At 37.2% G+C, this 16,007-nt stretch overlaps 1 protein-coding gene across 1 annotated transcript in view; it reads right to left on the bottom strand.

Moving 5' to 3' along the window:
* The window catches only part of OTOGL (otogelin like), a 95,648-nt gene that overhangs the window by 63,400 nt on the left and 16,241 nt on the right, over positions 1–16,007 (bottom strand). The window contains exons 10-21 of the mRNA XM_067468495.1: positions 15,432–15,540; positions 15,143–15,189; positions 14,034–14,179; positions 12,796–12,922; positions 10,402–10,579; positions 9,002–9,126; positions 8,214–8,423; positions 7,114–7,279; positions 6,228–6,302; positions 5,248–5,300; positions 3,423–3,585; positions 531–638 (exon numbers count right to left, since the gene is read on the bottom strand). Coding sequence (XP_067324596.1) covers positions 531–638; positions 3,423–3,585; positions 5,248–5,300; positions 6,228–6,302; positions 7,114–7,279; positions 8,214–8,423; positions 9,002–9,126; positions 10,402–10,579; positions 12,796–12,922; positions 14,034–14,179; positions 15,143–15,189; positions 15,432–15,540 — 1,507 coding nt within the window. The remainder of the gene's footprint in view (positions 1–530; positions 639–3,422; positions 3,586–5,247; positions 5,301–6,227; positions 6,303–7,113; positions 7,280–8,213; positions 8,424–9,001; positions 9,127–10,401; positions 10,580–12,795; positions 12,923–14,033; positions 14,180–15,142; positions 15,190–15,431; positions 15,541–16,007) is intronic.

Raw genomic sequence — 16,007 nt, 5'->3', positions numbered from 1 at the left:
TGTGCTGTTGGATGTTCTTGACAACCATTATGTCTGCAATCTCTAGTATCAAGTTACAGGTCCAGAGAAGATAACATTCTCTGATATGATCCCATTTTAAAATATTTAAATCATTTACTTGGTGACACAATGGGTTAAACCTATGTGCCGACAAAACTGCTGGCCAAAAGGTCGACGGTTCGAATCTGGGGAGCGGGGTGAGCTCCTGTCTGTCAGCCCCAGTTTCCCATGTGGGGACATGAGAAAAGCTTCCCACAGGATGGTAAAACATCTGGGCAATGTCCTTGCAGACAGCCCATTCTCTCACACCAGAAGTGACTTGCAGTGTCTCAAGTCGCTCCTGACGCAAAAAAAAATTACTCATCTGTTTCCCATAAATAGGCTATGAGCTTCTTTCAGATACATTTATTTTATTATGTTTTTAAAATATTATTTTAAGCTTAATCACATTATATAACTCAAAGAACAAATGGCTAATGTCATATTATGTACAATTCTAAATAAACTGTAATGGAATATAAACTACTTACCATGTGTAACAAGGTGTAGCTATCACTTCACCTGACATATATTCCCAATCTTTCCAGGTACATGGACAACTGTCAGGCACATAACATTTTCCTTTATGCTCTGCCATCCTTTAGAATAAACAAATGCATAAATTGGCGCAAGTATTGTTTGATTAGTACAGGCAGAATAGTCGTCTATAAGAGGTAGTAGTTGCTCCAATTGTATGACCAGTCAGCTTTAATGTATTGACTTGGAAAAGTTACTTTATTTGAATATATGGATGGGAAATTCCAGGAGGCCAAAAAAACCTGATTGATTAAATAAATGTTTGAAATAATTTGGCATGGTTATCTTGAATAACAGTCCTACAAAATTTAGCAAAGGAGGATACAGTTTCAATGAATACATTTATACTTAAATCTGAGCAAAATGCAGAAGGTAATGAACTGGCATTTGTTCTTCTCCACTCTGTGACAATTATGATAATAAGCAACCCATTTGGCTACTGGTGCATGCTCCTTTTTGCTGGTTGCTTTTACTCAGAGTAATGTTGTGAGTTATTACATCTACTCAAGACTCTACTGAAAAGTCCATTACCAAAGGCAGAGATTTTTTATGTAGTCTGGAAAGTGAATCCAAGATCAATATAGAAAGAGATGACATTCTGAGGATCAAATTAAATAAGATACTAGATATCTGTGGTTGACTCACTTGTATCTTCTTCACTGAAAAAAAATCAATTGCATCATTATGAAACTGAAATGCAGGCAGAGCTTCAATTGGGTTTTTAAATATGTATATACTTTATGAAATTACACTTCATAGAATACCCATAGGCGGCATGCTAGAGGGTGTGTCTGTGAGTTGTGCTCAAAGAATACATTTCCATGTTTGGATCAGGTAAGGTTAGATGTGCTTGAAGACAAATGGTGATCACATTAACCTGCCCACTTTCTGTTGAATATATTAGGGAAAACAAACGCCTTGGAAGCAACAGCAGATTTATATCAGTCATCAACACTGACATTGTAGGGGTTATGTATCCACTGAAACACTGCAGTCTTGAAATATGTTATGTTAGAAGTTATTTCAAAACATTGCCACTAGAGCAGGGGTTTTCAAACTTTTTCAGTGGTGGAGCCCTTTTTGAAGCAAAAGTTTCTTCTGGAGCCCCAAGAAATGTTTGTATATATTATATTATATTATATTATATTATATTATATTATATTATATTATATTATAATGTGTACCATATATTCCAGGGTATTACACAACTGGGGCTATAAGATGACCCCCCCCCCCAACTTTAGCACACAAAATAGAGAGTTGGGGATATAATCGCCGTTTAAGACGACTCCGCATTTTCTGTCCTCTACGCCAGGTGGTTTCTGTCCTCTATGCCTGGCTGCGGTTGCCCTTGGGCCTCTGGGCTGCTTCCTGTGCTGCCTCCAGAAGGGCCTCCCGTGCTACTCAGGCCGCTCTCCTTCTTCCTGCCACCATGGCGTCTCTGCCTCCCAGCTCCGTCAAGCCTCGTGAGAAGTGCCTCTTCTCCCGTGAGACAAAGTTGTCTCGCGGGAGAAGATGTGCTTCTCACGAGGCCTGGCCAGGAAGAAGGAGAGTGGCCTGACCAACACGGGAGGCCCTTCTGCTCAGACCACTCTCCTTCCTGGCCTGAGCAACACGGTAGCCAGGAAGGATGGGGAGCCTGCCTGGGAGGCTGCCATGAGCCAAGGCAGTGGAGGAGGTGGAGGCAGAGGAGGAGGGGAGCCCATGGCCCAGGCCCTCCACACCAAGAGGCTCTACCGGTGAGGAGGAGGAGAGAGAGACCCCCAAGGGCTGCAGCGTGCCTGGGATGGGCCCCCCGAGGCATTCTGGGAGCCGTAGTTTGTAATTTTATTATTTTAATTTTATACCCGGCGTACTATACGAACCCCAAAATTTTATAAGGTTTTACGTGCCTAATAAGTTGTCTAGTACCCTGGAATATCCGGTATATATCGGACATGTGCTGGGACAGTGAGATATGGATGGAAAGTATTTGTATGAACCAATTCACACAGTGCAAAGAGAAAAAAAAGATAGCAAGCAAGAAAGAACAATAGAGTATTTAATATGAAGAACAATTTTAACCAACATAAACTTAACAGTATTTCAGTGAAAAACCAGGGCCATCCAGCCCAACCCCCTTCTGTCATGCAGGAAAAGTACAGAAAAGCACCCCCAACAAATGGCCATCCAGCCTTCATAACAACAACAACAACAACAACAACAACAACAACAACAACAAAAGAAACCCCAAGGGCCATCCAGTCCAGATCTCCTCTGCCATGCAGGAAAAAAAACTATAGTTTGGTGCAATATCCTGCCATGTTCTGAAATCTTTTCATTACTTCCCTACTTTGTCTATTGGTTATATTATTTTTCTACTTGTTGATTGTTGTAAGCTGCTCTGAGTCCCTTTGGGGAGAGGGGGCAGAGTATAAATAAAGATGATGAATATGATTGCTTCAGACACCCAGGGCCATAATATCTGGGGAATTATGGGATTTGTACTCCAAATACTCTAACATTTCCAAGTCCCAGATTGGATGAAACAAAAACATCTAAATGGTAGACCTCTTGCTTTTTTCTAAAAACTCACTACAAGGCTCAATATACATTAGGCAAAACTCTCTTTTCTTGATTTATTTGTCAAATATGTAATTTTCCAAATTTGGTCTATTGATTACCTTGTTTCTAAAAAGTTCTCCTCATATATTTACAAGAGAAATTAAGCTTTTTTTAAAAAAACCAAACATAAAGAAAAAAATCACTATGGATCTCTGAAATTACTTAAAGTGATGAGGAATACATCATTTTTTAAATTTAAAAAAATCCATATTTCTCAGTCCAGTACTCTCAGAAATACTTACCCAGGAGGACAAATGCAACCACTTACACATGGAGGAGATGGTGCACAGGTAAAATTCATGGCTAGGTTTGCACATGACAGCTCACAGTTTACTCCAGCAGATGGCAAGCCAGGTACATGAGATCGGCAATCATAGTAGATTTTTCCTTCAGGACATGTCTGGACTGGAAATATGTGCATGAGATCAATATATGCTTAATTCTATCTTGAAATGAATTGGAATTCAAGTGTTTATTTTTAATGGCTCATAACTAGCAATATAAATCAAGAAATTCTGCTAGCTGCAATGTAACACTTTATTCTTTACATTATTTAAAATCTTCAGTTTATAATGTGTAGGATTACTACTGTCTGACAATGTCTGGGATTGTCAGAACTCTCCAAATCAAACATGAACACTGACATTTTATAAATTATGCTCTAAAGCAGTGCAAAGTTCAGCATGCATCAAATAGCTTTTTATTTGACAAGTTTCAGTTCATTTCATGTAAATCAAATGTACCAATTAATTTCTTAAACATACTGAATTGCTTCTGGATAATTCTCTGTTCACATCACCCAGTAGTGATACAGGAAGCTGTATCTTACAAAGTATTTGAAGTTAGTAAAATATTGTTTTATATTTCAAAGGCATAGCAGTGTGAGTCTGGAATATCAATAAGTAAAGGGATCTTGTAGCACCTTAGAGACTAACTGAGAGCATAAAGTTAGTAGCATGAGCTTTTGTAGACAACAGGTGAATCCAGACGGGGGTGCAAAACATGATATTCGCGGGAGTGTCCAAATGATGCCTCACAAAATCACAAATGATTTTGGCGCAAAGCAGAAAAACCCTGCTTCGCATGGAGACCATTTGTTAGTGGGTTTGTTCCACACCTTCTTGTAAGGCACAGGACAAACCCACTATGGCTACTGTCTGGACTGCCCCTTCAGAAGTCCCGGACTTCTGAGGGAGCAGTCCAGATAGCCCCATCATGTTTTTCTGGGCTGAATCAGCCTGAAAAATGTAAAAGGGCTGTAACCTCCTCCCTAACCCCCGCCCCCAAAGCATTTTAAAAAGAAAATAACTTATGGGGCCAGCATTTCCATGCTGCCTGCCTTCTCCTGGTGCTTAGGAATGGTGCGCCAGGAGGAGGGAGGAGGAAAATTGCCCTTAGTCCTCCCTTCTCCTGGAACATAATTTCTAAGTGCCAAGAGAGGGCGGACAGCAGAGAAATGCTGGCCTTGTAAGTTATTTTCTTTTTAAAAGGGTTTGGGTGGGTTGGGAGAGGTTCTGAGTGTTGAGGTGTTTCCCCAGAATGTTCTGGAAGTGCATCTGGACATCCAGCTGCAAAAGTGTGGGCTTTTGTGGCTGCTGTGTTGACTGCAGTCCAACCCAACCTGGGGTTTTTAAACCTGGCTCAGCATGGACTTTTCTGCTGTGTGGAACTGTCTACTTTATCAGTTGCAATGAATGTTACATTTGTTTGACAGGCAACATTAACTGTAGACTTGGAACCCAAACCTTTTAAAGTTTCACATATGTACAAATACAATAGTTCATAAATCAATAAACTGATATTCACTCACTGAACATAAACAGAGTACATCCACCCATATGTCCTATTGCTAAGATTTTTATTTATAACATTGGGAAAGGCTAAAAAATTAGTCAGTATTTTAAAGGATAATAATGTACTCACTAGATCTATTCGAATATCAATATCAATTTTTGCTAATTCCAAACAATGAATACAACTGATATTCTTCTATGTAAGACAAATGGGGATTGAATCTAAACTTCTTTAACGCTTTCTGAAAACAACAACAACAAAAAATGTAATTACCTGCAGGAACTGCAGCAGCTTCCGTACATCTCATTGTTCCATTTAGACACTGGCTAGTCAGTGAACAATAAAATATGTGTGTTCATAGTTTAATATGAGAAAACTACCATTCTGATTTTATCAACAGCAACATGTTCATCATAAAAGATTTTTGAAACCTGATATGACAATGCAATAAAGACACTATAACATGGGAATACAACAAAATTACATGCTAAACTTCAAAAACATTATTCATGATAATACTTGCATTTAATCCACTTTGTATGGAAAAGATGACTCAATTGTCTGGGATTTCCAAGTCAGTTCATAGGGCTCTCTAATATGAGCTATATTTGGAATTGTTTGTTATAGTCTGAATGTATTAGGGTAAGAACATAGACTTTCAAAGACAGGATCATGGATGCCCTATTTCATTTTACATTGCTGCTGTACTCAATCATGCATGACTGGCCAGTCATACTCCAGAATAAGAATACTTCACTAATTTTATTCTTAAGGGCAGAAACAATAGATTTGTGGGCATTTCTTCCTGTTACAAGGAAGACTTTGAAAACTGTTCAACTTTTGAAGACTATTCCAGTTTGGATTTTGTTCACACAAAATTCACATATCATTCTTTGTGCAGAAAATAGCATTTCTTGTGCAGAAGAATTCTGTGTAAAATAAACAGAATTCTGTACAGAAATATTATTTTCTGTACACTAAATGCTGTTTCCAAGCATGTAAGACAGTTTGAAATGTAGACAATAGTGCCTACGGTTTAATAACATATTTCAGTTTAAAGAAATAAATACATAAAATTAACATAATCAGCAAGCAATATATTAAACTTGTTTGTGAAAGCAAACTAAACATTCAGTAGAAAAAGCAACTGATCATAAGAACTAACGATCTAAAATTATATATGTACAAAATATGGATTCTGTACTCCCATATGTGATGGATTAAAAAATGAAACTCTTAGTATTATAACTTACCATGAGCCGGATGGTGTGGGCAGAATTTCCCCAGGTTGAAAACCTCTTCCTTTATAATAACACCGACAACTAGTCCTGAACATACAAAGCATATGAATGAAGTAAACCATTACATAACCCCATTATACTCTATAAACAACATTTAAAGATATTATGGAAAATCTGTCCTAATAATGTCATTATGACTGTCAGGAAACACCTATTAATATAACAATAAATCAGATTTATAGTCTGATTCATATACGTTTTTCCCTGAGACATATTTGCGATTGGTGACAGAGATGCATTGTGGAATTTGAATTGCTGATGGCTGTGCAGGTATCTTATTAAGGTACTCCTTAACTAATACCTATGGCATACTATGTTCCCAGTGAAATCATCAAATCTTTGAAAGGCTGGTAAACAGATGATCCATAACCCTAGCCCCCAAAAGGAAAAATTGTCCTCATGGGTGGCTGAGATAGTTATATCTTTGCTTTCTGGTAAATCAGTGTATGAAGACTTTATTTCATGCAAAAAATTACTCCAAATATTATATATAAAATTACCCTCAGGCTATGTGCATAAGATATATATGAAACGTACATGAATTTCATGTTTAGACCTGGATCCCATTTTCAAGTTATCTCGTTATATATGCATATGTATAATGAGATATCTTGGAAAACAAGTATTCCAAAATCCCAAAAAATACCCTAAAATCCAAAATATTTCTGGTCCCAACCATTTTGAATAAGGGATATCAACCTGTATCACCAAAGGGTCTACTCCACATATATGATCTTAACTCTGTTAAGAAAAGCAAGGGGAAACATCTTGAACAGTAGAGCTAGAATGTATTTTAAGAACCCTCACCCTGTAGATAAATACATTTAGCAAAACTTACACTGGCACACAAAAGTTGATAGAATCTTCAAAGTATTTTCCTTGGGGGCAATTGCAGCCTTCAGCGCAGTCATGATCACAAGTATCCAAGACAGGAAGGGAAGAACAGGAATGTTCACAAAAAGAAGAACATGAGTGGTACAGCATACCACTTCTGCACACCAATGCTGTGGAGACACAATTCTTTATTTCAGGAGTGAAGGTATTATGCTTTACCAAACTTAGATGAACTCCTCTCCTCTACCAAATGTCAACAAGCTACACCATGACTTGTTGTGATGTATAAAAAAAGGTCAATGTGTCAGTAACTGAGCACAAATTCTCAAGCTTTCTGTCTATTGAAACATACTGCCCTCTACCATTTGCTGACATTGTTACAAACAGGGATAAATTCAGTGCTCTGCACTGTAAAAAGAAAGAGATTACAGATTTGCTACCTCATCAGGCCAATTTTCCTGCCATACACTGATTCCCCTCAATTTTTGACACTAAGGCCTTCACATGACATACAAACACTTCTGGTCAGGGGCTCTGTGCTGAAAAGAAAGAGGAAGCAGTGCATGCCACAGCTGTGGCAACATGGGAGCCTTCCTGAGTTGCTGTCTCCCCATGAGATGAGGCAAGGTAAGGCTGATGATGTGCCTCCTCCCCATGGGGTGATGCTTCCCTCCATGGGATAAGAGGCAAGCTAAGGCGGGTGATGTGGGGCATGGAGCGGTGGCTCCTCCAGGAGCCCATGGATTCATGGGGCAAATCCATGGGCCTTTTTGATGAGGTCCATAGAGAAAGAGGGTCACGTGTGGTCATTTTAATTTAAATACAACCATTTCATGGTATCTTAAAGTATGAGTCTTTTAGAGGGGTTTTGAAATCTGAATTGCTGGTGGGTCCAATCCAGTACCAGTTTTTCTTAGTTGCTTTATGAACATGTAGAGAAGTTCTAATCATAACAATGAACTTTATCTGCTTAAATTCTTTGTGTGTCTGTAAGATAGACAAATTTGAAAACAAGTAGATTCTGAATACATTGTTTTATTGAATGCATCTGTCCTAAGAACATTTCAATTTTTGTATAAACTATGTTCATATTGAAAAACTTACCACAATATGAGACTTGGGATCTGAAGTCAATACTAATTCCATGTTTTCTGCATATATGAGCATAGTGAGCCAAGGCATTGCACAAACAGCTGCTTCCACATTTGCAAGCATCAAAGCGACACAGTTGGTAATATAGTGCTGGATCGATATAGACATGGCATGGAGCAAAGAGTTCTTGATTGATGACATCACACTGGGATGCGTATCCAGCTAAGGGAAAATGAAATCTGGCTCATTATAATGTTAATGCTGTCAAAACGTTCAACAAAAATAAACTACAAAGACAGTTAATACATACCACAGCAAAGCCAAAGGCTGCTCAAACAATGTGCACAAATATAAGGGCATAATCCTCATTCCATCAATGTCAGTAGATTCAACCTGATGAAAGTAAACTGTAGTAGCTGGTGGCTCACATGTCAGTGCAATGAAAAAGCTACACCAGGTTTGAATATTGCCTTTAAAGGAACTTTCTAAGTTGCTTAATTATTTTCCCAAATAGGGTCAGCACTTGTAAAGCGTTTTCTAAAACCTTGATTCATCATCCCTCTGATATGACTTCAACTAGTAACCACTGAGATGTATTGAATAGTCATATTTGAATCAACTACATATCAACAAAGATGACATTGATTCACCCTTACTGATATGATTGTTTTCGAAAGAGCAGATCAAAAGAAGAGACCCAGTTCATTTGAAGATAGTAATAAATCTCAGACACCAGCAAAGGATGATCAAATAATTCGATTATGAGAACTCTATGTCAAAATTGTGAAATAAAAACGCACCATTTTGTTGGTTAATGTTACAAGGATCAACTACAGGGATGTTGACAGGCACATGGCACGTTGATGAAACTTTCCACGCATTAGCATGAAGCTGTGGAGTACCCTCAATCATTCCTGCTGGAGATCTGAAAGAAAAATCCACATGATTTAAATATCAGAAATATCAGATTACCCAGGAGAAGATGCCTGAAGGCATGGTAGAGAAAATTGTATTATCAAACTTTAGCAAGCCATAACTGTATTTACTCAAATCTAATGCTCTCCTTTTTTGGCTAAATACCTTGTCAAAATTGGGGTGCACATTAGATTTGTGTCACACAGGGATCTTAGTGCTGAGCCAAAGCAAAAGGAGAAGGTGCTTCAGGAGCTGCGGCCTGGAGATCCTCTTTGAGGGGCAACATCTCTAATTAAATGGACAGGAATCAATCCTTTGCAATTCTATGATTTGTAGTTTGGTAGTTTGGTAAGTTTGGAAGAGAACGTTCAAGACCTTGTCAAACTATAGCCCTCAGGATTCTATACCACTGAACCAAGGCAGTTAATGTGGATACATTCTCCAGCATAGATTCACCCCAACATTTTCCTTTCCGTTGCTGAAAACTTTGGTGCTCTAAATTCTAAGCAGGCAGGAATTGTAATGCACACTTTTTGACCAAACAACAGAGTGCACATTTTACCACTGCACATTACATTTGCCAGAAGGGTTTCCAAGTTTTGAAAATTGAGGTATACATTAGATTCGATGGTACACTAGACTCAAGGTCACAAACATAGTTATGATATGCCACTAAAAATCAATGCAAAAAACATTGGTGTGTGATATTCCGTCTTCTACATAACAAATATCACAAATATCTCATTCACAGGCTGAGACTGAGACATCTAGATGTTTTCTGGGCTCCCATATCCATTTTCTTACTGCATGAAGTTTCCTTTCTGAGAAGAACTGTATTGGTGGTGAGGAAAGGGTATTGTTTCCCTACTTCAATCCACAGAGAGAGGCATAAGTAATAATTGCTGCTGCTGCTGCTTCTATATTTATTAGAACATAGGCATCTTACAATTTACATATTGTCTTTATGATTAACAACTCAGCTTTATGTTAATTTCTTTTTATTCTGATGGAGCTTCTAGGATTGCCTGAGAACAAATTCATGATGACTGTCATATATTGTGAAAGGTGAATATTTGTCGATGCTCTATAGCCATTAAATTTGGGAGAGTGGTCAAACACAAATATAACCATTCTCCAGAAAAGCTCTGTCATAGCAATTGGAATCAGTGCATGGCTAAGCTCAATGATCATCTTACGACCATCAACTGTAATTACACATAATTTATTTATGAGTTCACCAGAAGGTTAAATAAAAGAATGAAGGAATTGTATCAGTTAAACTTACAGAAAATCATCTCTCAAATTCCCATTGTAAGTTCCACAAAGTCCCAATGTCCTGCTCTTCCAGTCAGTGCTGAGTTGAATATACACTCTTTCACCATCTTTAGCAAAATGGATTTTTAAGCCAAATTTAGTTTTCAGCTGCACAAACAATGAAGACAAGTTCTGTACTTCAACATATCCTACACAGAAGGGAAGAAAATGAAGATCTAAGAACAAAGTCCAACAATTGTTCAAGGCAAACATAAGCAGATACACATGAGATCTATGATATAGTCACTGAGGGAAGGAAGAAACACAGTTTTCATTCATTTTTCCTCACCTCTTCATGGATCCAAGCTAGCCTGAAAAGACCTGGGGACATATACACACCCTAGAACATCAGATGAGGTAGTGCTGCCTCCATGAGAGGCCGCAAGAGAAAAGATGGTCAAATAAATTCTTCCTGCTGATCCCAGTTGCTACTGGAACTCAATTTCTTCACAAACAAGAGCACTTCCATTTTTAGGCAAGTCCACATCAAATATCTCTTTGAATTACAGAGAACTAACACCTGATTATTCTTATTCATACTCATGGGATACAGTGCACCCTTAGTATCTGCTGGAGTTTGGATCCAAGACTCCCATGAATACCAAAATCCATGGTTGCTCAATAACGGCATGGTAAAATGGTGTTCCTTGTATAAAAATGTATTGTGTGAAAAACAATGTAATGTAGTGATGAAAAGGGACTGGGGATCTATGAAATGGTAGGAGGCTACAGCAAGGCGTGTTACACACCAGTTTCATGCTTGATATGTTTTTTCTGAAAATTCTTGAGCTGTGATTGGTTGAATCTATGGATGCAGAAGCTAGGGATATGAAAGCCCAACTCTACTAACAAGTGGCAAACCTTCAAAATCCACACACTTCAAATTATTTTGTCGCGTATGTCATATAGCATATTACATTTTAAAACATACTATATACAGTTAGCCCTCCATGGGCCCTTCCACACAGCTGTAAAACCCAGAATATTAAAGCAGATAATCCACAATATCTGCTTTGACCTGGGTTATTTGAGTCCACACTGCCATATAACCCAGTTTGATGTGGATTTTATATAGCTATGTGGAAGGGGCCCATGTCTATGGATTTTGCATCCACAGATTTCACTACATTTAAAGAAAACCAAAAGCAAACCTTGACTTTGCCATTTTATGTAAGGGATGCCCTTTTACTATGCCAATATATATAATTGAACTTGAACATCCATGGATGTTGGTATCCATGGGGATGAGGGAATGCCCTGGAACCAAAAACCAGGGATACTGAAGGATAAACATTGCAATCATCATCAGAATTACAAAAAACAACAGCAGAAAAATGAAAACAACTATCTCTGCGTGCTGTGGTAAGTAGACATGTGCAAAATGGCAGAGAATTACGTTCTGTTTTTGTTCTGTTTTCAAGTGCCCCCATCCCCTAATTTGTTTTTGGGTAGATTCTTCCCAAAACGGATACTGAACTCAGCATTCTGAATTATGAATCCAAATGGCCCCACTCCTAATCTCCTGGAATCTTCTCAAAAACAGAATACAGGGCACCCAAAATTTAAAATGAAAAAAGAACAGATTTGCACCATCCCTAGTAGTAACTTGTTAAAAGGTTGAAGAAAATGCTGGGGGGTGGGGGGTGGGAGGGCTGTTGAGCAGTAGTCAATCCATTATCAAGTGACTAACAATTTAAATAGCCACTTGCAGGTTATGTGTATGTGTGCATATTCAAGCCATTTAAAATACTTTTATATAATAGTCCTCTAAAAAGACCCTCAAATCTTGATGTATTGTTTAAATGTATGAGAAGAGAAACGTATAAATAGTGCTTCATTTCACATATTTTGCTTTCACCTACGGAATGGTTGAGTCGTTGGATAACTTTCTAATTTAGTTCTCATGATGAGTGAAAGTTGCGTGCTCATCATTCAATGCCAAAAACATAATATTTCAATTGACTGTAACAAGATAGGACTTAGAGCAAGAAAACTTGTTTCATTTCATGCATTTACTTTCACATATAGAATTCCAGCAGTGCGGGCCAACTACCTAACTCAATTCACATGATGATTGACGTCTGTATGCTCATCTGTCAATGTCTTCAATTATTTCACCATTTATCAGCTTTAAAGCTGTAGAAAGAGCTTTGTGAAGATACAAAACTTGATTGATCCATAAATTGATATGACTTTTTAAAAAGTAGAGCCTAACCATCCTTTGTCCTTGTATGAGAATGCCCATCATGAACACCGCCAAGGGTTAATCTTTATAACTACTCAAAAATAAACCCTAACATGATTACTTAAAAGAACTCAGAAACAATATAAACCCCACAGAAATATAAAAGTAAAAGTGTCTTACCATTTAGATTTAAAGCCTGGCTGGAAGAACCATACTGAACTTCACCACCCTGGTTCAGAGTCACTTGCCTGTTTATGTCATCTTCAAGAACAAGTGTTACAGACTGAATGCATGCTTGATCAAGGTTCTGTATGAGCCAGAGTGTTCCAGAGGGGGGAAAAGAATGACATACAGAAACATTTTCATTGAACTAGATAACATTCCTTTGACCAACATTACATTTTTATTACACTTTCTTCCATGGAACAAGAATGAATTCCCCAAACTTGTCATGTTATCCTCACAGCAATATGTAAGATAACGATTTAGTATACCTCATGACAGAGGATGCACCTACATTATAGAATTAATGCAGTTTGACACCAATTTAATTGCCATGGCTCAATACTATGGAATCATGGGATTTGTGGCTTTAGCCTTCTGTGCCAAAGAGCTATAGTTTGGCACCTCAACAAACTATAACTCCCAGGAGTTTATAACATTGAGCCATGGCACTTAAAGTAGTATCAAACAGAATTAATTCTACAGTGTACATGGACCCTGAGTCAGGCTTCAGTCTCCTGTCAAGCTACTACTTTAGAACAAAAGATAGAAGGTAAAGTTATAATGCATCCTCCATAAGACATTTACTATGGAGTTTATAAACAATGGACATTCCCTTTGACTCTAAATCAAGTAAACAAACATATATTTTTTATTCTTAAAATGTAATGCAAACAATTACTTTAAAAAGAATTTGATGTTGTAGCAAACTCAGCATAACTTAGCCACTACTAGTTGGAATGGCCTGCCATTGATATTTCAATATTCTCTGTGCTCTCAGATTTATTTTTCCAAGAAATGAGAGAGTTTATAAAATATCAAATAAATAACTCAGTCAGTTTCAAAACGCCTCTTATCTGGTTGGCTGTATATCAAAACTGTTCAGCCCTGTCACCAAGAGCATTTATCTGCCTAAGACACCTGCTCGGTCTGTAACCGAATATGTAGATACTTGTGTAATCATGCATGAATGAAAAGCTCTGTAGACTTAATCTCAGTAAAAGGCACAATTGGTTTTACAAAAGGCAATCCTTAAAACTGAAATAAAATCCAGGTTATGATCAACTAGATGCTCATTTTTTTTATTAAAAAAGGTGATTTACCATTGCTAATCCTTAATTTATTGGCTCAAACTGCATAAAGATATGTAGGCATTGGTTTATCACTATGAAATTTTAATACAAGTGTGACTGTACCTGACCACAGGGAGTTTTCTGTAAAGTGATTGTAAATTTATCTTCCCCAGTGCCTTTCACCAAAATGTACTGACATATCCCAATGAAGGTGTAATGACGACCATCAAATGTTGTAAAATGAGAATCACCAACAATTGAACACTCCGCTAAAGACAAAAAGAAGTAATTAGCAAAGCCATATCATGCAGCGAGATGACAGGAAGGAACAAGCTGTGAGATAATCTTCTGAAGTTCTTGCATCTCTTTTTCTACTTTTTTCTTTACTAATCTATGACATATCTTAAAACTTAGAACCACTTCAAAAGTAATTTGCTGTTAAAGGTTGGGTGGGCTTATATACCACAGTGGGAAAGATTTTTAAATATGTTTTACTAATTTATTTATTTTGATGGCATAGCATGTTTGTCTTTTTATTTTGTTAGCTACCTTGAGTCTCCATGGAGAGATGGGGTGGGATACAAATAAAGTTTGTTGTTGTTGTTGTTGTTATAAACCCAAGCGTCCTATTAGTTATACTGTCTCTGTTCCATCAAGAAGGAAGAGACAACTTTCTACATGCCTATATGTGCAGTAATGTCATGAAACATATGATGTATAATTTGAATGGAATTACATGAAAGATGAATGAATGAGAGTTAATAATTTTGGAGACACTATTCTGAAGACTGAAGCCTAGAAACAACTGCAGTCCCATGAACACATGGTTCCAATGAACTCAGTGGAAGTTGTGTCTGAGTAAAAATGCATAGGATTGTGCTGTTAGATTAGTTTTACTTATTTTATAGACTTATTTAATTTTATTCCACCTGGTATTAGGGGTGTATTTACACAGTAGATTTAATGTAGTTTGACATGATTTTAACTACCATGGCTCAATGCTGTGGAATCCTCAGATTTGTAGTTTGGTGAGCAACCAGCATCTTTGGCAGTTAAAGTTTTACAAAGTTAAAAAACCTTGTAAAACTATAAGTCTCGTGATTCTATAGCATGAGCCATGCCAGTTTCAAACTGCATTAATTATTTAGTGTAGATATACTCTTAATTTAGAAATCAATTGATAGCTCACATACGTATACACCAATCTACATATTTATAAAGAAAAAACTGACCTGGGCAATCATGTTGAGTACAGTTCCATGTTCCACCAATACAAATGCTAAAGAAATTGTAATGTAAGAAAAACATTAGTTGTATGCATTTAGGAATGATAGAGAAGCACTGCAAACATTTTTGTTATATAACTTTACTTTGCAATGCTTTGCTATTTACTAAATAAATGTGTATATATAAAAACATTCTTTCAACAGCAGAATAACACAGCTAATCCTTTACAATTAAAGACTTGTGAGCTTTTAGACACAAAGTAGGGAGAGGGGGGAAAAAACAAAAATTACATACCAATTACTACATTCTTGCTCAATTGTTGAGCCTACAGGGAAAGCTCTGCCATGATAAATACAAGGACACTCAGATACAGAAATGCAAGTTCCATTGTCCAGAATAAGCCCTAAGTAACAAAAATAACATTAATGAAATCACAGCTTACAGGAAATACAGTGTTACTAGCCATTCAATATATAACAAAGATTGTGAGGATATTCCTCAGCCAAAATATCATGGCATAAGAGGAGGAATGTTGATAACACTTCATCCCATAATTGACAGTTTCAAAAGATTGTTCCTCAAATCTAGTTAAGGTGGAACTCTGTCCATAGTAAACAAAAGTGATAATTGCTCTTACAACATAAGCTAAATAACTAGGAGATTCTGAGTTTTTCTGATTCATGAATTGGGACCTATCATGGTTGTTATGGGTTAGTTTTCCCCTCCTTTATTTCTTCAAATTTTGTAACTCAGATTTGTGTCTGTCTTACTGCTTATAGTATTACACTCTGCATATGCTGTGTTCCTGCTGAATTTTACTGGAGTAAACTTGATACAGATAAATCTTATTATTTTTGACTGTGTAATGTT

The sequence above is a fragment of the Anolis sagrei genome, chromosome 5 (genome assembly GCF_037176765.1).
Source record: "Anolis sagrei isolate rAnoSag1 chromosome 5, rAnoSag1.mat, whole genome shotgun sequence".
In the NCBI taxonomy this organism is placed as follows: Eukaryota; Metazoa; Chordata; class Lepidosauria; order Squamata; family Dactyloidae; genus Anolis; species Anolis sagrei.
This window is presented reverse-complemented; position numbering and strand designations above follow the sequence as displayed.